Source organism: Strigops habroptila, chromosome 1 (genome assembly GCF_004027225.2).
Source record: "Strigops habroptila isolate Jane chromosome 1, bStrHab1.2.pri, whole genome shotgun sequence".
Taxonomy (NCBI): Eukaryota; Metazoa; Chordata; class Aves; order Psittaciformes; family Psittacidae; genus Strigops; species Strigops habroptila.
The window spans coordinates 85,070,558-85,097,281 of record NC_044277.2 but is presented as its reverse complement, the minus strand read 5'-3'; the positions used below and the strand labels follow the sequence as shown (position 1 = coordinate 85,097,281).

Sequence of the window (26,724 nt, the reverse complement as noted above, 5' to 3'; positions counted from 1 at the left end):
GTGCCGCGGTGTGAGGGGAGGCGGCGGCGCAGCCCCGCGGGAAGCCCCTGCCGTCCCAGAGGCTCGTTTCCGTCCCAACCCGGCCTCGGCTTCTTCGCCAGCCCACCAGCGTTCTGTGCTACGCAGGCTGGGGAGGCAATAGTCAAAGGCTCCGTCCCTCCCTCGGGCCGGCAGGCTGTTTGGGGGGGATCTCTCCCTCGCTCCCAAGCAAATGAGTCTCATGCACGCACCTCAGTGACCTTTCAGGCCCGTAACTTGCGCCTTGCTTTGTATGCGTGTTTAATAGCAAAATAATAGCTATTAAAATGAGCGGGGGTGGTGGGGAAGGTGGACCGGGCTACCGGTGAGAGCTCACAAGCTCTCCGGCTGAATGGGAATTGGGTGGTCGGCAATTTTTTTTTGCCCCCTAAATAAACACAGCTTGAGACGACTTGGGTGGGCAGAACAGAACAATTTGTGAGCCAGAGAGCAAGTGAGCTGGGCAGGCAGCCGGCCCACGGCTTACCTGCTGGAGACTTTCACCTGACCTTTAGGTGTCAGGGGTGTGCAGTGCATTACCCCGCTTTCGGGTCAGCTGCTTTAGGCTGCGTTCAGGAGAATTAAAACAACAATGAACCCCCAAACTGGAATTCCCCCCTCCCTTCCAGCCCCCATCACCTCTGGGGAGAATGCAGGAAAACCAACACATTTAGAACCATTAACTCTTAAAATAGCTGAATTTCCTCCAGTAGGAAAAACTCAAATTATTACACTCATGAGTTCAGGATATTTATATATTATATGAATCGATGAATAAACAGGTCATATCGCTACAGCACTTGTCCCTCGGAAGGCAAGCGGTTTAGAAGAAACACCATAGCTGTTTTCCCGCCACCACCGTTCCTGGAATTTATTTACTTGCCAGAACATTTAAGCGGCCGGGTATATTTTTTAATTTAAATAAATATTTGAAATAAGGAAAAAGGAGAATGTCTTCCGTTGAATGATAATGTAAAAGTACTGATAATATCGTCCAAAGCAGAAGAGAATTGTTTAAACAATGTCGGTGCTTGCAAGATTGCCCAGTATAAATACATTCGCACTGCCTTTTTGATGCGAGTTTGTACTGCGACTCTTTTTTCGGTATATATGTGTGTATAGCTATGTATTTTCCCGCTCCGACTGTGTGAAACAGGTCTGCAGCTGCAGGCGAGTGGAAGGCCCTTTCACCTTGCCCAGCCCAGCAGCCCTGGGACAGACGTACGGGGGTGCCCGGTTGCCTGGCGCTCACACACCTCGCCTCTGCCAGATAGAAGCTGCTCGCCGCTTTCCCTTAGCTCTTCTAACTTCGCCTCTCAGGGATGGGATGGATTTAAAACCGAATAACGAATTGCATAAAAATTACGTCTCTCTCTCGACGCCATTTCCCGCCCCCCAAGCGCTCTGCCGGGGCGGAGAGGGGGGAAACGGGAACGGAGCGCGGAATGAACGGGTGCGAGTTCATTAGCAAAGCAAAGGTTGCAATTAGCGTCTGCTGCTGCGAACCGACCTCTCCCCCGCCCGCCTCCCCTAGCCCCCATCACCAAATAATTGCAAAGTATCTGTTGATGTTTTTCTTCCACCCGTCAAAACGTTGGAGCTATGCCTGCTCCAGCGCTCCTTTCTGGGTTTGTTGTGTCTGGAGACAATGCTCCGCCAGTGAACGATCAGAGGTGAAGGGGGGTCACTGGGGGAAGCCGGGAGCGCGGCTCTGCGAGCCGGCTAGGGGCTCCCCTTCGCCTCCCACCCCTGCAAACCTGTCGCCCAGAGGCGACGGGGGGTGGCGACCCCCGGTGCCCTTCTCCCCGCTCTGCCCCGGGGCAGCCCCGTGCCTTCCCGCCCGGGCCGGGAGAGGGAAGAGGATGTGGCCCTCATGTCCGCCCCGGGGGGACGCGGCTGCTTTACGTGTAAGGGGCCGAGGAGGGGGGAGGCAGGGGACTCCTCCGGATCCCCAGCTTACACCTATGTTTAATTTTTCTACATACACTTACAGCAATCGGTGGGTTTCCGTGCTCGATCAGAGCTGCCCGCGGAGCCATTTCCCTTTCCACCTACCCCGACGTGTGCGTGCTTGAGCAGCGGGTCTCTTCGCCCCTGAGCCTCCCCTTTGCTTCTACCCTTCGGGCTGACACTGCGAGCAGGAGGTGTATATTTTTAGATGGCGCTGGCGGTTTTGCTCCGCGACCCCGAGGAAACCCCCGTCGCTTTGTCTCGCCGGCCTTCCGCGGCGGGGCCGGCCGGGCGGGCTCCGCCGCCGGCGGCCCTGGGGCAGAGTCGATCCCCCCTCCTATCCCCCGGCCCCCTGGCAGAGGTAGTGAGGGCTTGTGCTCCCGTGGGGTGATCCAACCGCCGCACTGCTTGCGCTCTGCGGGGATTTTGCAGCCGGCGAGTGGCCGGTGGTCCCAAGCGCCCCTGAAAAAGGCCTCAGGAGAGTGAATTTTTTTTTCCTTTTTTTTAAAAAAAAAAAAAAGAAAAGCGGCTTTCGTGGCAGTTCTACCTTTGGCAAGATAGGCTCCGGGGGAAGGGCAGAGTCCCGCACGGCGGAGGAGAGGGGCCGGGTTACGGTGCGAGGTGGTGCGAGGTGCGGGGCGGCGGGTGCGGGGAGCGAGCCTCCGCAGCTTGTAACTCCCGCCGCTGTGGAGAGGGAGCTGCAGGCAGGGCCCGGCCCGGCCCGGCCCGGCCCGGCCCAGGCCGGCTTTCCCGAGGAGGCCTCGGCCCTCCTCAACCCGCTGGGCAGGAGCTGGGCCCGCTCTCCTCTCCCTGCCCGCCTGAACCCCTTCTCCCGACGGGGCGCACGCCCGGGTAGCCTCTGCCACCCAGCTGCCCACCGTGCCGTTTGCTTTTTATTATGGAGCTGCCCTTTTAAATTAAGGAAGCTGCAATGACCCGAGATGAGAGATGAGACGGGCAGAGAGGGGGCTGCGTCTTTCCGAACCTGCACGCACAAAACGTTTACCATACGGGTTAAACGGATGTTCAGTTACATAGTGTGCGACTGGTGTATTAGCTACAGATACAGATATTATTTGCGTAAATACCATTATTATTATTATTGTTATTGTTTATTATTACTATTACTATCGAGAAGTGATCCCATGGTCATTGCAAAGAGCAGTGCTTTCGGAGGAATTCGAAATCGCAAAATCGAGCAGGAAGGTGGTGCTGAGGAAACTGAAAAGCAGTTCATACCTTTGCCAGATTGTAAAAAGCAGCGGGGCAGTGCTGGGACGCACATTTTGTCCTATCCCGACCAGCAGCAGTTGTAAAAAATAATAAAAAAAGTAGCAAAAAGACATCCAGCTCAAAGTCATCCTGGAGGAACCACTTGCTCTAGAACCAAATTTTGCCTTACCATCCCTTTCCCCACACACTCCCTAATACAGAGGCCGAAAACGGAGAATAAAAATGCATCTCTTGAATAAGCCGCAGTTAGAGAGGCCAAAGCAAAAATAAAACCGGGAGCTCGAAGGAAAACTGGCAGCGTATGTTAAGGTTCCCAGCCCTCTGCAGAGATGTGTGAACTAATATTCAGATGTACCAGCAAGCCTCCCAGTGAATCACTGTAAGCAAGAAATAGTTCCCAGCAATACAAAAATACCTCGTCATAAAAGTGCTTTAATACCTTTTTTTAAACTATTTTATTTTGGTTACGTGCGCCACCAAGGATCCGCCGCCTGGGACCTGCTTGCAAAGGGGGCAGCCCTCGGTGCGGCTGTGGAGGCGGAGCTCGCCCTCTCCCCTCCGCCGACCACCGTGGCCCTGGGCGGGGGGGCACCCCCGGGAACAGGGGGACCCGTCGGTCGTTGGGGTGTGCGGCGGCAGCCCGCAGGGCACAGCCACAGTGTGAACACTGCGGGGAGGACAGATAACGTAAAGGACACGGGGAGGAAGGGTTATTGGTATTCTACCCTTTAGGGGGGAAAAGAAAAAAGGACGCAGGCGCGGAGCCGTACCCATTCGAGGGGAGAAGCACCTCAGAAGGCTTTGTATAAATATACCCACGCGTGGAAGTGTCCATGCCGGGAGTGAGTGGCAAAGTGTGCCTGCCCCGGCGCCGCGGCCAGCTCTAGGCCTCCCCATGGACGGGGCGCCCACGACCTACTCGGCGTGTAGGGAGCCCCGACTCGCCGCGGAGACCATGCGTGGGGGCTGGAGGTCCTCACACGCGTGGGGCGCTCCTTGGAGCGAGTGCACGTGGGACACCTCTACCTCTCAGCTGCTCCTGCTCCTCTGCACCCCCCGGGGGTGCGGGCTCCGTGCACCTGTGGGAAAGGATCCCAAGCAGCGGCCGGGCTCCCTCGTTTCCCTTTCTCCGTGTGCTGCGGTGGCCTCGCAAGTCCTCGCTCCCGCGGGGACGGCCCCGACGGAAGCGGCCGCTCCGGGTGCCCGGGCGAGCACCGCTCCGCGCAACGTATACGCCGCAGGTTTTCCCCTCTATCTCTGGCAAAAGCCGCCTTTCGGGCCACCGCAGAAGTAGCCCTGCGCTCCCTCCCGGCAGCCTGGGTCCTCACAGGGGGATGCTGAGCCCCGTCCTGTCCCCCCGCACAACTTCCATCTGCACTCAGATCCCCACATCCCATCGCCTCCCTTCTAACAGGGATGCCCCCTCCCCCAAAGTCAAAAAGCAAGAGGTGTGCTCAGAGAAGGTGTTTCTCCTGTGTATCTACCTGCTGTGTACCTCGCCCTTTGCTCATTTCGAGGCATAAAGCTAAAATGATGGGAGTAATTGGTGGGTGGAAGATCCTAAACCAACGGGAAATGTATGGGCTCGGCGACCTCTGGATAACCAGGGTACCTTGGCACGAAAAGTGCAAAAATATTTACTCACCTTGAAGTTTCTTTTTTTTTTTTAAGCTTTTTTATTTATTTTGTTTTAATTCCTCAAGTCATCTTTTGAGATGATTCAAGCTCCCATCCGAAGTCTGATTATAGTAAACAGGAACAGGATGGAAGGGGAATGGGTTGATACTGGGGGAGCAAAACCCAAAATACCCTAAACCCCTGGATCGAGAAGGTGCTGGACAAAAAGGCTTTCTGTGACTCATGCACACTCTGAAATGAAGATCTGAAAAATGCTTATAAACCCCCTGACTGGTTGGAAAGCAATTCCAGCAATTAGGAATTAATTCGGCATGGTCAAAAAGCGATTTCACTGCTAGTTATATCAAGTTATCCAAACTTTTACAGAGTTCAAGTGGTGGAAATGGGCCGCTGGGGTGGAGGTAGGGCTGCAGGAAAGAAAAACAAGGAGTGTTCAGGAAAGGCAGAAGAGGGGAAGCTGTGGAGCGAGGGCTGGAGGGATGGCGAGCCCATGCTAGCGCCAGAGATTTGCTGCTGTTGTTGCTGGAAGAGAGGGGAGGTTGAGTGGGTGGGGGGGAGCCAGGGATGGTTTTGTTTTTCAAATGGAAGAAAGTACTAAAAATGCACTGGATGTCCTAGGTAATTAATGAGTTTTAATTAAAAAAGGAAATCAGTAGGCTCGTTGGCTGATCAGTACTTCATGTACAGCATCGGGCTGGAGTGACCCTTCCCCAGTTAATGGCAAAAGCCAGAGTTAGCCCAGGCAGAGCTGACCCTGGATGATGTGTGGGGCGAGAGGCATCGGGAGTGTGTGTGGGGTGGAGTGGGGGATAAAACCAGGCTTTCACGCACGGGTAGGCCAGCAGTAAAATCATCACAGGGAGGGGCAGGCGGCCACCCATCCTGGTGGCTCATGGTGGTGCTGGTTGTGGGGTGCACCCCTGGCATGGGTCACCCCTGTGACGCCTGTTGGGCCCAGCCAGGGCTCAGGCATTGGGGTTGTTCCTCATGAGCTCCACGTCGGCGTCCACCATTTCCCTCACCAGCTCCTGCAAGGAGGGAGAGAGGCAGATGAGGGCTCTAGCACAGGGGATGAATGGCAGGAGTGCCCTGGAACACAGCAAGCCCTCCCTGACCCTCTGCAGCAGGACAAGGAGGGGATGGGCCTTTGCTGGGCTCTTCCCACAGAAGCTCTGGCCCCAACGTGTGTGTTGGTGTGCTGCTATGCACTGGGAGTGTCCATTGCTGCCATCATGGGTGCTGTCTTCAAAGTAAGAACCTGGGCATGGTCACTGAAATGAGATTCCTCAGTGTGCCTGAGTCACCCGGCACAGAGGTCCCCCCCTCCCTTCCCTTCTCCATGGATTGCTTTTAGAAGACATGAACACCTGGCAGGTGCAAAGCATGCCAGAAAGGCCACTCACATCAAACGTGACTCTCGGCTTCCAGTTCAGCTTTTGTCTGGCTTTGGTACAGTCCCCTTGCAGAAAATCCTGTGGAAAAGAAGAAAGAGGCGCCGTGAGAAGCATACACCTTCCCCGTCTCAATGGCTTCCCCATTGCCCATGCTTTCCCCGTGATCCGAGCACAGCCGGGACCACCATTAGACTCTTCTGAGGACAAAATATTTCTCTGTAAGATGCCATTTTAGTGGAAGCTCATATGCCTATGAATCACAAGGAGGCAGCATGCTTTCACCAGGCTGTTTCAGACCAAAAGAGTTATTCATTGTTTTTGTGTGTGCTTGGGGTTTGAACTCCAGCTTTATGGCAGTATAATGGTGAACATTTTATACGTTGTCATATGTCTTAGTCGTGCCACTGAATGAGCTGTTTTAAATTCTTTTCCCCCCATTTGTTTAAATAATGTAAATCACAGAGCAAACATGGCAACTAGTCTTTTTCAAATAAAAACGTGATCACAGACAGATGATGCTGAAAGACTGTTATGAATACGGGTAACCATATGCAACAGTAGTAAACATCCAGCTTTTGAATGCCTACATCTTTTTCCTACAGTATTTTTAAGCATCCATATGCAAACAAAAGTCTAAACGCCTCATAAATGAAATTATCTTCCATTACAGAAACCAAGACTTTGGTCATATTCGCCTTACTGTTTTTAAAAGTGCTACCACATCAAAACAATCCCACAACCAGTCATCAAAAATAACGAACAAAATTAAAACAAGAAAAAAAGCTTCTTTGACTGCATTTCTAATTGAATGAAAAAAAATGACTATGTCTTCCTTTAAAGTTCGAATACTGTGTTTAAATAGTTAGCTTTTTTCCAGCTGTATGTGTTGATTTAATAAAACACATCATCTCTCTTCACAAGCTTTGTTTCTGTGTATCAGTAAATACTAAAATTACATTTGTCTAGGTTTAAAGAAAACCAAACAAACCCAACTTTTTACTGAAGAAAAAGGCTAAGGCTGAATTCTGCTCTTGCATATGACTTTATGGAGGTAACAGAGCAGGTTTTCCAGAAAAATGCATGGACTTGCTTCTCCCTCTCCCTCTCTCTGGCCAGCGGTGGAGCCAACGAGCATTTTCTGGCTGTAGTTTTTTAACCATATTGCTGCACACTATATTTTTCAGATGCTATCTTTTGGGCATGTGTAGTTCAGGTCATGTTAACTTGCAAAATCACCTCATCCTGTGCAGTAAAATGTAGGAAATTCTTCTTTATAATTGTGCCCCAGAAAGCTAGACAGCTCGCTTCCAGGAGCAGAGGATATCCACCAAAGGAAATATTGCACTGAAGAAGGGGATGTGGAACAAACACGTCTGCCGAGCCTACTCCAGGCAGCATTTTTACTAGCTCACTCTTCAGGCTAAAAACATTTCAGCCTGTCTTCAGAAAAGAGTAAACAGATGGATCAGAACAAAATGATATGAAAATAAAAAATGCTGTGATTTCCTTAAATTAGACTAAATTATTTCCTACTGCAGCCCTGTAATGGGTTTTTAGAAACTGCAGCAGATAGTTGAGGCCAAGTCATGCAAAACCACATCAACTTGAGGGATCCCCCGGAGGGTCGTGTGAATATGGATTGCAAAATCTGGTTTGAAATGGGAAAGACGCCCACTAACTTTGATAAAACTTGGATCAGACCCTAATGTGCTCATGGAGGTATGCCTTTTATCTGGAGTTTGGTTTAATTTACATTATATACGTGTGTATCTATGTGTCTGGAAACTAGGAAATCCTTCTTAAAATAATAATTTCAGTATAAAAACAAGTCCCTTTCATTCAGTCCTCATTCAAGCCATTAGCTAGAAGTGTTTTAATACCACCTAGTTTTAAGTCATAAAAGCCACAGCGTAAGACTTAGAGTTTCATTTTTTCTAAATGCTGTTTAAGTAATAATTTTACACCCACAATCTTTTATTGAAAACATCCTTTGAAACTGAGCCTTATCTAGGATACTGGCTTCCCATTTAAAAAAAAAAAAAAATGCATGGGGAAGAACAGAATGGATTGCCATCGCTTGCTGTATGTAGCTGCATTCTGCTTTTGAACAGCTTGGGAGCAGTCTTTTAGCTTTCTTGGACAAATGCTTTTTGTTAAAACAGTTTATCTAAAAAAATGCTTTACCTAATTCCAGCCCTTCATTCAAAACCATAAACACTCAGCTGCTGAACAGGCCAAAATAAGGTTGGGGGGAGGTTGCATATCAGTAAAAGTGAAGTTATTTGCAGTGCCGGATTATACACAGAGATAACACAAACAACTAGTGTATTAAATCCATTTAAGTATATAAAGAAGTATTTTTCCTTTAAAAGTTCACATGCTTTAACAATGATGCAGCAAAGGTATTATGGCATAATCTGTGAACAAAAAACAAAAAAAAAAAAGGGGGGAGAAAAAAGAAGATTTAATATATATGATAATACAAAATCCCCAGCTGACTTAGGTTAAAAGATTTTAAATGGCTCTCCTGAAGAAGTCTGTGTACTTCTGAGAAACACTACTTTGTAGATAGATTTATTTGAAAACAGCATTATGGACACAATGTCCCCTTTTTAAAATGTTCTGTTACAGAAGTTACTAAGTGCAGAGATCAAATGAAACCATAATATTAACACCATATTACATCTGAATTCAAGGTTTGATTGTATTCTTATTAGTGAAAGTTTCAACACTGTTTGGAAATGATGACTGGAACAAAGCTATTCCTGATTAAAGGATTGTATTGCAGTCACGTTTCCTGTATTTTTCTACAAGTAGCTCATAATATGAAAACAATAAGGTAATTACAATAAAATAAGAATATTAAAAAAAGCTGCTCTTGGAACAGAATGACTGCTTGTTTATATTATTTAAGTCTTTCACTGAAACCAGAGATGCATCTGTCAGGCTTCTAAAAGGAAAAAATCCGCACAAAAAACCCCACAACCCCCTCTCCAGAATCCTCTGGCATGCTGATCATTAAAGCATATTGATTTTTCAGTGTCAGGGCTTCACTTTCTGGAGGTACAACCAGATTGGAAAGCAAAGAGAGAAGAGGTGAGGTTCCACTTCTAAAACCAGGATTTTTTTAGGGGGGGAGGGTGGGGTGGGTTGGGAGGAGGGTTCTCGAAAAACAGCTGCTGCTGCTGAATGTAAACTGCTCAGTATCCCTATTCCTGATGGAAAAGCACCTGATGAAATGACACTGCTTCATGTTTTGTATTCCTGTGAGACAACTTTTTTTGTGGCATTGTGCTTTACATACTGACAGGAAAACAAAGCCCTTTGACTCAGTGGAAGCCCTGAGGATTTAGATACTGAGCAAGTCTGCAAACCTGGAAACATCTGATAAAGGCTTTCTGTTGTTTTTACAGTACTCAGATCATGAACATAAAATTAAGCTTTTGCTTTTAGCTATCTGTTTGGGAGAAACAAGCCCTTACTTTCTATGCAAATATAGTTAACATAGGTGAATAGTAATGACAAGTTTTACCTGCAAGCTAAGAGTCGGAAACAACATCCAGGTAAACATTTAAATGGAAGGAAGATGGAAAAGACAGCAATTAAATTCTGTGCTGCCACTTAATGTGAGAGCAAACTCTCCAACGGCTTTATATGCACCTCACTGTCATATGACTGCCTCTCACAGAAAAGAACAAGTTTATCCAATGAGATTTTCTAGTTTACCTTTTCTGTAAACGAGGCTGCATAGCTGTGTAGAAAATACCCCATTATTACTAAATCTGATTTTATGGTTATTCAGATTTATTGTCCAAATGCACACACACACATACAGATAAACAGAGAAAAATTTGTTACGCAATGTGTTCAGGCCTTTTTAAATTTAGTTTTAAAACCATGAGACAAAAATGTAAAATATTTTAATGTAAATATCACGTTTCCCAAGCTCTTGTTCTGAGTGTCGTTACGATTCCTATTTTCACTTGTGCAGTGATTGATCTGGTTTCACTGTGCAATGTATCACTGTCTCATTCAATTAACTTTAACTGAAAATGTAAAGCCTCAAGACAATGTGAGAAAAAGGAGATAGCATGGCCTGAAAGAAGGCCAAGGCTTCCTTTATTACTACAGCTCAGTGGATTCCCTTTAAAATTTGCCTTCACTGAAGCCAGAGCCCAGCGCCAGCTTTTACTCTCTCTTACAGCAGAATAAAACTGAGATCAAGTCCTCAGTAAAACACCTGTGATGGAATTGTGCCCAGCTCCACTCACTGTAGCAGAGACAAGGCTTTACCTCTAAAAATAAACAGACTTGATCTAAGCACACAACAGTTTTACTGCATCTGAAAAGCAGCCAGGGTTACGTTCACAATCAGCACAACCGCTTCGAAGATTTGTTACATCAGAGCTCCCATAAGCAAAGAGCACAGACCCAGCTCGGTGGAGGCTCTGGCTTGCGTGTTTAGTCTTGCACTCTTTTGCTCAAGAAGTTTTGTCAGGAAGGATTTCAAGAATCTAGGGGCCAAAGTTTCCTGCAAACCCTGCTTGTGTTTTATTATCCTCATTTCCTTCTTAAAACTGTTGCCTTTCAGCTTTAAGTCATCCCATTAAAATAAAAACTAATAAACATAGCTACTTGATAAGACAACATTAGCTTGCAGTTTTGTGTTTTCACCATTATCATTGAATAGTTAGGGTTGGAAGGGACCTTTAAAGGTCAGCTAGTCCAACCCCCCTGCAATGAGCAGGTACATCCTCTACTATATCAGCTTGCTCAGAGCCCTGTACAACCTGACTTTGAATGTTTCCAGGGATGGGGCAATCTACCACCTCTATGGGCAACCTGGTCCAGTGTTTCAGCACCTGCATTGCAAAAAAATTTCTTTCTTACAGCTAGCCTAAATCTACCTTCTTCTAGTTTAAAACTATTACCCCTTGTCCTATCGCAACAGGCCCAGCTAAAAAGTTGTATCTCAGTAATGTATATATCAAAGTTTATCTTGTGAAATAGTCTCCCCTTTTGTGGAGTTTTTGGAACATTTTTCATAGCATTTTTTAATGAGGGTTCATGTAGCACATCTCAGCAGTAACATCAGCCCCACAGTATATATGGGTATCTGCTGCAGCTCCTTGCTCAGGGAACAAGCCTCGTTAAAGCGTTTGTTGCAGGAGACTGCATTCATTGCTCACAAGGCAGTTCTACCAACACCCTTATCCCCCACTCCCTAGTGTTGTCCTGCATTTGCCACCAGGTCTGGGGATGTCATGTCTTAACCCAGATGTAACTTTGGAGAGCAGTTAGCGTGAGTTCAGCTGTGCTATTCTCTGGGCACTCTGTTAAGAAAAGTAGTAAGATCTCACTAAATCAGAGCTGCAGAAGCTGTAAATGTGCACCTTGCTGGTGCAAAATTCAGTGCACAGTTCAGCTAAGCATGGATAGAACCCCAGAAGGAGTCACAGTAATAAGCACTGTGTCTGCTGTGTGCTGCTCTGAAAGTTCTTATGGAGATCAACAAGGCAGGCAGCACTGGCTTGATTTCTTTGTGAACAGTAGTGTTTGCTATAATATCTATAGTAACAGGGAAAGAAACAGTATAATTAAAAAGCAAGAGGCTCCTATCTCCATAATAAATAGGAGGAGACTGAAGATAAAACATGTCAATGAGCAAAACCCAAGCCTAATGAGGAACACAGTAAACATCTTCAGGAATTTAAGACAAGCCATAATGTGTCGTCGCTCAGTTTTCATTTTTTCTTTCCACTGTTCTTAGAAAAGCAAAGTTGCGGAGCAGTTATGGTACCAAGGGAATAGAAGAATGCCAGTGAATTTGGTTCCTGATCTAAATTTGTTTTAATGCAGCATGAACAGACTGCCTTCCACTCTTGGGTCAGCAGTCTCTTGCAGAAAGACAGTATTGTTTGCAAAGAACCACAGGAAAAGGCAAAAGGCAAAAGCAACCAATAGGCTGAAGCTCACGTATAACTAAATGCCATTTAAAATAGGAGGCATAATGTTTTTTTTCCCCTAGCATGTTTTCCTATGCAAATCTCCTCCCTATTCAGAAAGCTCTGTTTTCACTAAAACCATGCCGAGGGGAAAGGAGAGGAGAAAGAATGACTTGAGGAAAGGGCTGATTCTGCATGGCACTGAGCCCCTGCACATCTGATAGACCTTGGCAGGCTGTTAGTGCCAGGCGTCTTTAGGGTAACGCTTTATCTCAGGACTCCACTGCACTGCAGCCGTAAGGTGTCAACACAAGCCGCAAAGTCAGTAAAACCTGGGCAAAGCCTTCGCTTTTTTGCCAGGAACCAGAGGCGTTAGAACAGCAGCTTTATCGTATCCGTTTGATAATCTTTAATTTGACCAGCTTCCAAAGGGTTAAAGCAAATGAACTCAGAGCAGCAATAAACATTAGGGCGATAATAATGGTAATGGAGCTTCTCTCCCTCCTCGTCTTCCCTTCCCTGCCCTGCGCCTTTTCCACTTCGGTGCTGCCTATCAGCCCAAACCGAAGCTGCAGCCAGACCCCTCTTTCAATGACAGGGGGTGATAAGAGACATGAAGAAAACAGCAAGCTGTCTGGTCTGCTCAGGAAGTCGGGGACGGGTGGTATTGTCCATCAGTGGGGCCACGCGGCGGCCAGAGGCCGGGAACAATGCTCCGCTCCGGGGAAATGGGCTCACTCAGCGCCGGCCCTGGCAGCCCCACTGACACCGCAGATAAAACGGCAAAGCAGGGGGAGCTGGCCCCGGGTGCCTTGAATCCTAATCGCTTTGGCAGAGGCGGTGCCCCAGTTAAACGACGTGAGGCCACAGCTCGCGTGTCCCTGGGAGGAGAGCATGTGCAGACCTCAGCCATGGTGCAAGCACCAGTGGAGCTGCAGGCGCAAGAGCCCCTTGCAGGGCTGCGCATTACTCAGATCTGTCCGTTTGCCAAGTGAAGCCTGAGAAAACGTCTTGGCCAGTGCCGTCCCTCGAGCCAGATAAAATTCCTCCCGAATTACAGCCTGATATCCCTGAAGCCAGTGCTGAATTTCACTTTCTTTGGATCTGGAGCTGAGCTTGTTCATCAGGAGCCATCCCGCACGGGAATTGGTGTAGCTCTTTGCCAAGGCATCCTGCTGCAAGTTGGGCCATGGGTACTTTTCAGGATCCCATGTGCGAGGCAGGCTGACGGATGTTCCCCGCCCAGCAGGGAAAGCCCCGCTGCTACATAGGGCAAAATTCCCACAGCTGGCCGCAATGAGGTGGGTGCTTCCCTCCCTCTCAGATTACCCCAAGGCTGAATTCTGGGCTCCTAGGAAGACCTGGAAGGTGTTCCCTAGCTTGGATACAAGTGTAATTGTAACCCTAGTTCAGGGCTCTGAAAAATGCCGAGTAGGCTGCTGAACGGCAAGATTGTTTCTAGAAAAAGCAGGGAACTTCTGGAGGAGGAGAAGAGACCACTCCATTTGGCATGTACAGGCTGTAATTATGATGGTGCTGGTATTAGCACTAGACACGTAAACACTTTCTTTCTCATATGGCATACCCAGTCATCCAAACACACACATCACAGCTAAAAATCTTTACCATGTTTGCTAAAATGCAAACTCATACTTAAATGCTATTATGAACCAAACTAAGCTTTTTACAACTCCTCTAACAAAATAGAATTGTTCTTTGCAAGTGGTGGTTAAAAGTGGTACCACTCCCACTGGCTGTCAGTGCCCTGTAGCCTGGCTGCTGATAGGAAATGATGAGTGAGTGGATGTTTGCATGCTTCAAGCTAACCTGTGCATAAAGAGGTGTCTGAATAACTTGGCTTTTGCATGACATGGGTTAGAAGCATTTGAGCACTTCCTCTTTAAAGCAGACGTTTTGGAGAGGTTGTACGTGAGCACGTTCCTACAGGCTCCCTGCCCAGGTGGTAAAGAGAACACCCATGTGTCACCTTAACATCACTAAAAATCAAATCCCTGCGAGGGATGAACCTTTTTCGTATAGGTGGAGATCAGCTGCAGTATAGGGAAAAAACAGGTTCTTTCTCTGTTCGCTGGTACCTCCAAGTCCTGCTTTTGTTCACTATTAAATGTGTTTGCTTCTTGCTCCACCGTGGCAAGAATTTCGGGGAGGAGAGTAAGACAATCATGTCTTCATTGTACATGATTTTATTGCCACACACAGTGTGTATTATTGAGGCAAGGGCATGGCACCTTTTAGAATTATTAAATGTAATTATCACAATTTTTTAATCCACTCTATTTTCCTCATCACTCTACTCTTCACATTTTCTGCAAAGAGCTGTTTGATTTCAGTGAGTTTTATTGTGCAGTAATGGCTGCATTTCTTAGCGGAGATGCAATATGGCCCCTAGGGTTAGCTGTCTTCACTGACTGACATGTCAAGATGAATAGGAAAACTGATAATGCCAGAAATCCATGCTGCAAGGCTACTTAGTTTCTTCTCTTCTTCCACTGAAAAATGTTTAATTTATAACAACTTATACTGGAAATGTTAATAGGTTTAGTTACCATTGCTAGTCAATACCAAATGATAAGCAACAAACCAATAAAGATTAGGACAGTGATCTTGTATTCTAGCTATAGATGTTTATCTACCTTTAGAGCATTAAAGAGCAATTAATGAAGGCAGGTCTATGACTAGTGGGATACTACTAATTCCATAGGATAAATTCTTTATCTACTACAGCATGTATTGTTTTGGTGATTTTACTACCCCTGTGGATAGTCACATCTCTGAAAAAATCAAGACATTTCTTATGTTAACCTCAAAATTATGTTAAAATTTTTTTTGAATGGTGTGCTGTTATATTTGCCCTAATAAAAATATTAATTTACTCAAAATGTCCTTTTTCATCTAAAGAAGATGTTGTTGGAAAACTCTAACCCACGTGTAGCAGCAATTTCTGTCTTTTCCCTGCATTCAGTGCTCATCTCACTACTCTGAAGGCTTGGCTGTGCCTCAGGTTGAGTGGGACAGACAACGTTCCTTTACCTGTATACTGATACACAAACTTCCTTCCCCCTGAACCTTGTGGTAAGACTGGGGAAGGAAAGGACAGAGAGGGGATGGATGCTTCTCTCTTCCTGTCTTCCTCCCCACTATGGATTATCTAGTATTAAAGAGTTAGCATGGAGGATAGTTGGTCATTTTTCATTGTTTGAAAAACAGTTGTAAAATACTCCCCCTACAGTATGGGGGATGAAAAAGGGAGCTGCCACTTCTCTGGACAAAGCAGTTACATACTGCCTTTCACTGCTGGCTGCTTTTTTAGAGCAGCCTTCCTCTACGTGGTCATAAACCTGACCTAATTTATAGAACACATCACCTTCCCCCTCTGCCCCTGCCCTGCCCCACATTCCAATTTCTGTCTAAAAGCCACATCTGATTTGAAAACCCTTTTCACGACAGAATATACGGGAAGAATTCAAGCTGTGAAAGACTTAAAGGGAGCTCATGAGCTGAGCTTTTGTTACCCGAGGAAAAAAATTAATTTCAAACACAGTATATGGAGGAGATTCAGGAAGGAATACCATGGGGTTCCTGTCTGCAAAAGGGAAGCTATCTTTGCCTGGACACCTGTAGTTAACAAAGCAAGCAATGGTCCACAAAAGGGTTAAATTAACACAAGGTAGGATAATTTCTGATTCTGAGTACGTCCCAAATGTATTCTCCAGTGCACTTGATAGAGAAGGAAGTCCAAGCAGTGGCCTTTCACATGACATCATAAAAGCCTAATTTATCACCAGCCACCAAACATCTAGAAAATCATAACATCCTTTCAGGAAAACCATGTGCAAAATAATCAGATTTACTTTGATGAAAGCTTTAGTGCTTGAGTCCAAGTAGGACACTACAAAGAATAACCCTTTGCAGGTACTGGCATACAACAAAGCAGGTCACATTTAATGCTTCAGACTCATGCTTTATCCATGAAAAGGCTTATGCATTTCCTGCCTATAAACAAACATATTTCTATTCTGCATGTGTGTTCAACCAAGACTCCTAAGATAAAACACTGGTCCCTGATGAGTCCAGGCAAGGTAGCCAGCTGAATATTTCCTTTACAGATGAAAGGCATGCTATTGCTGCAAATAAAAGCACTGTGCTCCCCACTCCCTTGTCTCACAGTCCCTTGCAAGTGCATTAAGGATGTTGGCTGAGTATTGCCACAGCATCTCACAGCTTTTGAAAGGATAAAGCTCTTCCAGTACACTCAGCATCATGACTATGCTGATCTGAGGGGTGCATTCCACCTGACAACCTCCAAAACCACTTTGCAAAATACACTCCCTTCTGTCTATCCAAGGCTTTTCTGCACCATCATTTTTTTCGTGGCTGGTGTAAGCTGACTGTCTTTATGGAAAAATACTGCTCAGCAAGCAGTTTATCTCCATAAAATCAATTGGTTTCACATTTGTAAATGAAATCAAACAAGTCTGCTTTTTCTGTTGATTAGGTAGACAAAACAGACAATAAAGCAATTAACGAAGGGCTACAAATACCATCTACATGGCATTCAAGATTTTTTTTTGTGTCTGTAATGTAAGTTGGCTGGTGTGTATTTAAACCCGCGCAGATTCCAATAGCCATTCAGTTCACTGATTCCGATGCTTAATAATCTGACCCTTAGGCTCCTGCTGGTCAATGGCCACAGGTTCTTCTGGTCTGACAAGAAAAATAACCGGATTTTCCACACCATTCTTGGTAGTTTGTTGTTGCATGTTCTCTGATCTTGGTTAATAAAAATAACTTCCTATTACATTTCCTGCACAGGAAAGCCTGAGAAAAAAAAAATTCATAGTTTTTCCTATTCTATCCTTCACTTTCACTCAGAGCAGACATCCAACCCACCACAGAATCTTCCAAGAAATCAATAAAACTAATACAACTATTTTACTTTGAAGATCAGTATTTTGTTCTCCTCCGTCCTTCCCTTTCCTAGGTATTTAATTGCTGTCACTTTCCTTGTGATTTGAATCTTTCTCATGTTTTGTCTTAATTTATTTTCCTGTAAAATCCCATTTATCCCTTTTTATTGTAATATCTTTTTCTTTCCTAATTTGATGTTTCTCCCAATCTCTCTTTCACTCAAGCTCCTCCCATTTCCCTTTTGAGCATCATTCTCCTGTTTCTCACAAATATACTCTTAAACCTGGCCTTATTTCCCTATCTTTCCTTCACCTTCAAATATCACCTCACACTGAGATTTTGTTCTTCTCATTTCTGCTACAGTGATTTTTCACTTGAGTATTTTCCCATTTTTTTCTCCCAGGTATTCTCTACATATCCTCAAAGACTTGTTCCTTTTTCTTTTCTGGTGATAGTCCATCACATACTAGTGCCAGCTTCCTCTTCACTCGGGTTCTGAATTTGGTGTAGAATATTGCAGGGTTTGGGAAACAACCAAGCAGAGATTTGCTAATAAGGCTGAAACTATGTCGAAATAAGTTTTAAAAAAGAAAAAAGATCTCCTAAACCTTACAGTGCCAGTTCTAGTAGGGGTAAAAAGCAGATTAACCTACTGCTGCTACTGCTCACAGTAGCTGCCTATAAAATTCCACAGATTTGGCAATGCGTTTGCCATACATACTTTAAAAGCGTGCATAATATGCTCTGTTTCTTTCCAAAGCATCGCCAAATTCAAATACCACTTCTTGAAATCTGTCCTCTCAATGACCCTCTTCTCTTAAACACTTTCAATTAAACAAGAAAGGAATTTTTGATCTGTTACCAAAAAATTCTTCATTATTTCACCCTGCAGCAGTCAAATATGAAAGAACATTATAGAAGGAAACCAGCTAGCATTTTCTAATGGTCTTGCCCTACTTAACAAACCTCCTTTAGTTCCACAATTAAAAAGCAAGAAAACCACTCAGACACACACAGCAGCAGGCATGGGCTCAGAATACTCCAATTCTTTCACCTGTATAACGTTTAAAATGAGAGATGCCTCATCCATCACTGGATTTCTTTACAAGGAAAGTGTCTCTTGAGACCATTTACACAGGAATCGTCTATTGCCAAGTTTTGGTATGGAAGACAGAGCTGTTCCTCAGGCAAGCAATCCTATTTTTCATTTGTATTTGGCAGGGTAGAGACACCAGGTAAGGGTTTCATCATACATTGCACAAACACAGAAATGGCAGCCTTTTCTCTGAAAATCTATCAAAGTCAAATATCACCTCCTGGAATATTCTGTTAGAATTCATCTACAGCTTGCATCTCTTTTCCAGTGCAGGTCACCAACAAACGTTACTGCTTGGTTTACTTTTTTTGATGTATTCCAACATATCAGGCAATACGAAAGAACACATAAAGCCATGAATGACAGAATCATTGTGTATCTACTGAGAATCTAAAAAGCAGCTGAAGAAGCCTAGATAAACATCTTGGCAGCTTCATTCCACTTGTAACCTGAGCAAGACTTCAATTAGATGTAATACCATTTAGACAGAACTGCTTCACAGCAGCACTGCAATGACTGTGAAGGACCGCCAGAGGAGAAAGATACAGGTTTTATATCATTAAGCAATAGTAATAAAATCACAATGGCAAGAAAGCACTGTCATCCCCATTTTACAAAGCAAAGGGAGGCAGGATGATTTAGGGACTTGACCAACAGCTTGGAATGAGAGGGAGAAGAAAGAAGAGAACCTAGGCTGTATCCCACATTTCCCTCTGATATATAGCTTACTATACAGATAAGACAGCCAAAACACTCACATCACATCTAGCATAATTTGTCCTGAATAGGTCCTTGATGTTGATTTGTAGTGAGCAGCCCACCAGCAGCAAACTGCTCCAAGGGTGAGTGGACATATAGCACCTTGATGCAGCAAGTGACTTATTTAACTACATATTGTTTGTTTTTCTGAAGTTTCACTTCTATTTCTGCCCCTGGATTTTCTTTTATAGCTTCTTTCACATAAAAGTCAAATACTCACCCTAGTAATCCTAAAAAACTATCATTGCATGCTCAACTTTTCCCCTCCAGCCCCCTATTATTGACTTGGGAGTAATAGTACTCATGAGTTTATAGTTTTGTCTTCTGTGCTCTAAAGAGTTAATTTTCATCTTCTCAAAGATTTTCTCTACATACAAAAAGTCAGAGCAAAAATTTAACATGTCAAAGAGTTGAGATTCGTGTAATCACAGGATCCCAGAACTTTCTGCTTTGTGAAAAAAAACTAATAAAAAGGGATAATATAAGGAAGAAGCTCTTTACTGTGAGGGTGGTGAGGCACTGGAACAGGTTGCTCAAGGATGTCGTGAATGCTCCATCCCTGGCAGTGTTCAAAGCCAGGTTGGATGGAGTCTTTGGTGACATGGTTTAGTGTGTGGTGTCCCTGCCTATGTGACAGGGGGCTTGGAACTAGATGATCTTAAGGTCCTTTCTAACCCGAACTATTCTGTGATTCTATGATATTAATTACAGGACTACAAAGGTTGGCAATACAGAACAAACAAAAATTTATATCACTTCACTGTTGTTCAGGCAGGGATTCACTCTCTCATTTCCAAGGAAGGAGCCTGCAGTGCACTAGTGCTGCAGCCTACAGAAGGCAGAAGGTTTTCCTTTCCCCCTGATTTCATTTTCACTCCAAAAGACATCAGACTTCATCAAAACTTTTTAGAAATGCATCATCCCATTAATTATTTTTTTAAATAGATATAAAAGCATTAAAACTTATCACAACAGCTGCTTAACACTTTATATTGCCAAGGTATCCACAAATTAATAATTAAATCTCCATTTACTATCAGAAAAAAAATCAGAAAAGACTTCACGTTCTGATGATGTACTATTACCTGTTCAACAGTGCTACCCACGATATCTCACTGCAGTGGCACACAACTGAAGCATGAAACAACCAGAAGTTTTTGTAACCAGAAAAACCCAAACCAAAATGACACTACAGCTTCTAAATGAGCTTCAAATACACTAGCATGTGGTATACAGCATAACTGCTAATTTCTGTGGTCTTGAGGTTTGATTTGAAAACATAAAGACTGAAATTGTTCACTGATATATATAAAAAAATCATATTAACCTAGATGAACTGTCTGGCAGTTTACACTAAAAAGACCCTAATAAACAAACTGTATCTTTTTAAAGTAACCCGGTATATATTTTAACAGCATATACTGCAGTGAAGTCCCGTGAACTTACTATTGCATACAGGCAGTAAACTGAGAGAACTCTGACTTTTCATAGCATCTTTTGGCATCATTTATATTTAAATAGTAACAGTCACGATCATTTTCATCAACATGAAAAAGAAGTTCAGATCTAATCAAGAGACAGCACTGTCTCCTGACAGTGTCTGCTCTATGCTTGCTTGAGCACGTAGGCAGCACCTGGCACTTCCATGGCTTGATCATTACTATTGCTCTTCAAATTATGCCTGTCACACAGGTTAGGAAAACATGAGTAATTAAACATGAACAGCATCATAAAATAATAGTAAGAAAAAAATTAATAATCATCCAAAAGAGTGTTGGGGGCACCTCTCTAAACCACCTTGGATTTCTGCCCCTTCTGCTCAGACAGTTTTTCCTCTGTACTTTTTAATTATTTCCTTCATGAGTCCTTTAAGGCAAAGAAGTTTGTAGAGGTGGGAAAAAAACATGTATTAGAACTGATGAGAACAGTGATATGCAAAAAAGAGAAATACCAATTAAGTCTTCTCTGAACTACTGCAGCCTGATTTTGAATCGCTTATGGCAAAGACTTACACCTCACAGTGACACTGCTAGTTCAAGATGTGTGTATTTTAAATGCAAAATTTCAGAAGCTGCTTGTTCTTATTTGAGCCATGCACTACAGCTGGTCACTGCATGCAGTATCTCTCTTCTTGTCCATCAGCTCGTCATACCAAATTCAGTATTTGACCCATATGCAGATGAATGCAGAATTCTGCAGTTCTGCAGCCCCAGAAGTACATGTAGATGTATGGTTTCTTTTGCTCAAATAGTCAACAACCAAACTCATTCCCAGCTCAGTTCTCTTACAAAACCAGCATACCCCCCCCCCCCCCCCCCCCCCGAAATAAAGACTGAGACTTTGGACTATGTTATTAACAATCCTAAGCAGACTGTTGCAGCCTATTTTTGTGCACACGGTTACTGGAATTGAGCACACAGTTCTGGTAATTGCATACAAAAAAGGCCAGCTACATGAGTAACGAGACATTGCCTTTTGCAATTATTATTGTGTTGGAAATGTGTGATCCCTCATGTTAGTAGACATGCAAATATTGGGTAAAAAGAGCATTGTTTTCAGCTGCTTTACATCCAGAATAGTTATTCACGTACCTAGCCAAAAGGTGCAAGCAACTCAATCCTACTCGGTCCATGTTTTGCATGGGTATGAATTAGACAAAGCACAGTGTAGGGGAGGCTCGTGCCTGTCTACATAAAAAGAAAAATCAGTGCAGCAACATGCATAATGTTTAACACATTCAAATCCACATATTAAAAGCACATTTAGAGATGGTTCTTGTTCTCATCGACTCATTTTTGCTGAAGTGCGTGCCCTAAGTTATGTATTTTCATACAAACTTCAGCACCTCTCTGAAATAAAGCTCTTCTTCCCACCAATCTAAGTGCTTCATTTTCTATATTCAAGATCAAAATTGTTTAGTTTACCACATCAGAGGTGCTAACTGGTGTACTAAAAGTGCACCAGCAATTCAATACACCTGCTCAAGCTATCTAATAGAGTATTTTGGCTGGGAATTCCCATTTCTGCGGAGGAGAGACTTGCATGTTCTCATGTAAACTCCCACTGAAATCCACAGGAGCCTGGCCGAGCAGTGACTGAGTGGGTTAAATACAGCCAAACTTTGCAATATTCATCATCACTGCTGGTAGCATCCCACCAGGCTAAACTCGCAAATTTGGCAGTTGGAAGAAATTAACTGTCTGCATCTGTCATTATTCCTGCTCTTTATATTTCTCAGTGATTTAGTCCTCTGTCCACTAGCTTGGAGTAAAGACCACTAAACTTAAATGCGGATTCTCTCTCCTTGACTTCAGAGTTTAGTTTAAGCTCTTTTTTCTCAGCATCAACAGATAAGATAGGACGCATACCCTGCTTGGTTCATTCTTGGACCAAGTGTCCTTGGACATTCTTAGTATGTCCAATTCATGATTCTTTTTATCTTTCCTCTGTTGTTTTTCTACTACATTTTTTTCCTTTTTCACTATTAACTTCCTCCCTATCTCCTCAAAGGCTCCACCTCTGGCCTTCCTATTCCCCAGCTCAGTGCAATCCCTGTCTTATGCTTTCCCAAGTCTTTCCCACCTTTCACATGTATCAATATATATACACTTCAGTCCTTGGTCACATCTCTGAAGAGGGTGTTCAGTTAAGTTGGCTCCCTCCACTAACCAGCTTTCCAGCAGAATTTGCTTGCCAGGACTGGGGCAAATTATACTCAGATTCATTAATTAAGATATAATAAACTCCACTTGCTATTTACCAATGTGCCATATGTAGTGAAAAAGAAAAGGGTATATGAAACCAGGAGACCCTCTGGCTGGTTTATGGACCCAAAATCTTTCTGGGAAGGTCACAAATCTCCAGATATCTCCACACATTAAGTTTTGCACTTGGATTTCTAATTTAGCTGAAAGATGTGTAAAACCACATGCAGTCAGACAGCTCCTTGGCTATACATCTGAGGAAGCTCAAAGCATAAGTTATTACTTCCAAAGTCAATTGTAACTTATGCTCACTAAATTGGCTCCAGATCCACCCTTTTCAGACAGTAGTATTGGAATAATTTATTCTTTTGGTGAAAAGCACCCATTTTAGCTAAATAACACCCCCAGCTGGGAGTCTCACCAGCAGAAGTGCCAAAGGCAGAGGGATTCAGAGGCGCACAGGGCTACTGGAGGCCAGCAGAACAGAGGTGAATAAAGCACAGTATGTAATAGTGTCTGTCAGCAGCTGAAACGTATAACCTCTCCCTAACATAGGGGGTCTGCAACACAAATCCAAGAGGAAAATTTGTTCCTGCACTTCAATCATCACATTAGACAACAAGGTTTCCTTGCTTTTAACATCCATGCAATTTATACCAGAAGTCTTACGGATAGTGGTGAAACCATTGCAGCTTTCTGGGGACCTAATGTTTTGATCTAAGCCCTCAGTGTGTATCTTATTTTCTCCCATCAAGAAAATGCTGTACATAATTATGGCATGAGGGGGTTGAAAACTGTAATTTTAGACATCTAACCCAGATGCCAAAGTTAAAAGCCTAGCCAATGCAGAGATACAAAATCTACATAAACTAGGAGCTTTTCTCTCACTAATTACAGTGGCAACCTGAGTTAAACGGCTTACATGAATTCATCCCATGGCAGCAGTGATTTGAAGCAGTTTGCTTCACCAGAGAGTTAACTTCCCCATGAGAGATTGCTTCACTAGCTACCTATGGAAACACTAACCTACATACCTGCAAAGACTTTCTTTCTCCAGGTGAACTCCTGCATCACCAGATACCCAACAGGAACCTCCTCCTATAAGATCTTTAATAGCAGCAGCTGCTGAAGGAAAGGGAACTGCAGAGACACACTCGTTGCCAAACTGTGCATTTAGATGGAAGGAGGAGAAACAGATGGGGAAATCGCTCTTCAGACAGTGTTTACTAGCACAATCAGCACCTGAGGCAGCACTTATTCAGGTGCTGAAATTACAGAGGTAAGTTTTATGATGAGAAATCTATTCCTCATGTGACAGCTATATTTTTCATCATGGATCATAAAAAGCAGATGATCCATCAGATAACTACTTGATTGTAATGTGCATCACAGTAAAACCGTCAACTTTCTGTTTTGTTTTACAACCCTGCTTACATCTGGAATGCTTTCAAGAAGGATCCTGATGTTCGCTTTGGGTACAAACTGACTTAGGGCATTTCTAGATTGCTACCTATGTGGTAGTAGATAACAAGAATAATGAGAAATGATAGCAGTATTACCTCCAATTTTGCTACTAGGAAGATCCCTGTATTACCACCAATATAAATTTGTTCAATATTTTTCTTGGACTGGACCACAAAGAGGATTCTTAATTGTCTAACAACTTTCTCTTCCTTTTCAGTCAAACAAACTATTCCTCCAGTCCTACATTTCCTCTTACATTACAGATCTTTTCCACAGCAACTAATTCAATAATAATAACAACAGTAGTAAAACAAGTATTTGTAGTAACTAACATAGTTCCATATTTCTATAATAACATCAGTAATTTCTTATCTTTACATAGGATTTGTTGTTAGGTCGTTTCTAATTCTTGTCCTCTTAGAGGTAGACAAAAAGGTGAAACTACTTTTCCAAGGTTGTAGAGCAAGCCTCAAGTAAAATTCCTGATTTATCTAAGAGTACATAGTGGAAATGAGAGCTTTGCTGTAATTGGACACCCCAAAGAGACATGTTACCAAAAGCAATTTTAAAAAAAGACTTAAAGATCTGCTGTTGAAGATTGTTATCTCAGCAGAGCACTAAAATTGGAAAAAAGTTGTCTTTACTGATGTGCAGTCTGCCTCTTTGCTTGGCAAGGTTACAACCCCGTTAAACAAAACAAAACAAACTAAGCCTCTGGTCTTGCACAACTCTGCCAGGAGGGCATGCAAGTTCTCTGGACAATTGAGGTTGCTTTTAAATTGTGGGATTGATCCATCACATGTTGAAATCAACAACACTGAACTATAGCTCAATATTCAAATGAGTTCTGTATGGAGGAACAGCATTTCTGTAACCAGCCAAGACATTGAGCCACTTCATTCTTGACCTTAACGAAACAGGCTAAAGCAATACATACTTCATATTGCCCTGCAAAGCTCAGCTGTGCTTGGTATTAGCAAAAACTTTCATTCTTTCCAAGTATGAGACTTCAGCCACTTTTGTTCTGACTGCATGATAAAAGTCAGATGTTTTAAAAAGATCCTTCTCCTCTACAAGTGCCCACCCAAGCAGCACCAGCAGGGTTTCTGCTAAAACCTGACAATGAAATTTGCCATTGGAGAAAGACTAAGCATGGAAAACTTTAGTGTAAACCACAATTGTTTCAGAAAATTATAAGTACACCAGCCTGAGGTGGAGGAGTTGTAAAGGAATGTATTTTGTCAGCTCGAATTCAACAGACCTTATCAAGCTCTCACCCTAATGCACCACGAGTACAGACCCTTAAAGTCTCTTACTGTACAGTTCAGGCCTTCTCCACTGCACTTATGGTGGTCTGACCAGCCCTTCACCCCAGTTACACAAATGCAGTTTCCTTTTGCAATAGTAGAGACAGACCTAGCTCCTAAGGGGACTCTTTAAGTGGAAGATATCTGTCCCCAAAGCCAACCGTGCCTATGTGTCTGCTAAATCACTAAGCTACTTGAACTAGATGATCTTTAAGATCCCTTCCAACCCTAACCATTCTATGGTTCTACGATTATATGATTCTACTTGTGCTGAGTAACTAGGAACTGATGGGACTGACCCCATCTCTTTCCTTGGTACCTTACCATACAGATATTGGAGAACAGCATGGAAGAAGAGAATCAAAGATTAAACGATGGAGAAAAGTGCCGTGCTCTGGATCCATGACAAAATGGGCAGAAATAGGGACTGCACTTACAAAATAAATGGGATGTCTGTTGTGAGGTAGGTGTTCTCACTGAAGGTCCTAGAGATGTTTATGTGTCATTAAGATGATGAAAGGAACTGTAACACCTGCCTGGTTGTATGTAAACAATGCCCCATCAAGACCTAGATCATGCTACCTGTAATAAAGTACTTATGGGATGAAAACAAATGCACTGGGTGTGTGTGTGTGTGGTGAAGTAGGGCTTGAATTGCAGAATGGAAAAGAGACAGCAAGCAATGTGTCTTCCCCCTTTTTTTCTTTTTTCATTTAAAATTACTTTATTTAAACTGAGGGGTGTAACTAGAAACCGGCAGTTTAAAAAAGCGATGAATATCTTACCTGTATCCACAGAAGGTAAGCAAGATACATGCAAGTGTTGCTACTGCATTTCCACAGTCTTCAGGTTATCTAACAAAACTATTATTTCATTTTGCAGATAAGGCATTGATATTTCAAGTTAAGAAATATTTCTATTTAAAAATTCATATTTCATTGTAAAGATAATCTCTGAAAAAACAGGCCTATACTTACAAAATCAAGAAATACATTGGAAAGCACATGTTTTTAGATGCTTCTGTTACTGCAAACATCAGATATCATTAAAAAAAAAGCAACTTTTTTTTTTCCTTCAATGTGGTTATTAATTTTTGTATTCCAGTAGTTCTCTAGAATATGTCCTCACATATAGGAAGATAGAAGCTCCTGTTTTATAAGTTGAAATTCCTTTTGCCAGAGAATCAAACTGGGATTTGATGGTTGTCCTACAACACTTTTAAGGAGATAGCCTTCATTTATCTGCTTGTGTCTTTAATTGTTGATATGATAAAAGTTTGGATACTCT

The 26,724-nt window shown here is 43.6% G+C and overlaps 1 protein-coding gene across 2 annotated transcripts in view; it reads right to left on the bottom strand.

Annotated features, from left to right (window-relative positions):
• Nucleotides 1–5,449: 5,449 nt before the first annotated feature.
• The window catches only part of GMDS (GDP-mannose 4,6-dehydratase), a 412,414-nt gene continuing 391,139 nt past the window's right edge, over nt 5,450–26,724 (bottom strand). For both annotated transcript variants that reach the window (XM_030486344.1, XM_030486358.1), the window contains 2 exons: nt 6,243–6,311; nt 5,450–5,867 (listed from right to left, as the gene is read on the bottom strand). In XM_030486344.1, the coding sequence (XP_030342204.1) occupies nt 5,805–5,867; nt 6,243–6,311 (132 nt within the window). In that variant the 3' untranslated portion in view covers nt 5,450–5,804. The remainder of the gene's footprint in view (nt 5,868–6,242; nt 6,312–26,724) is intronic.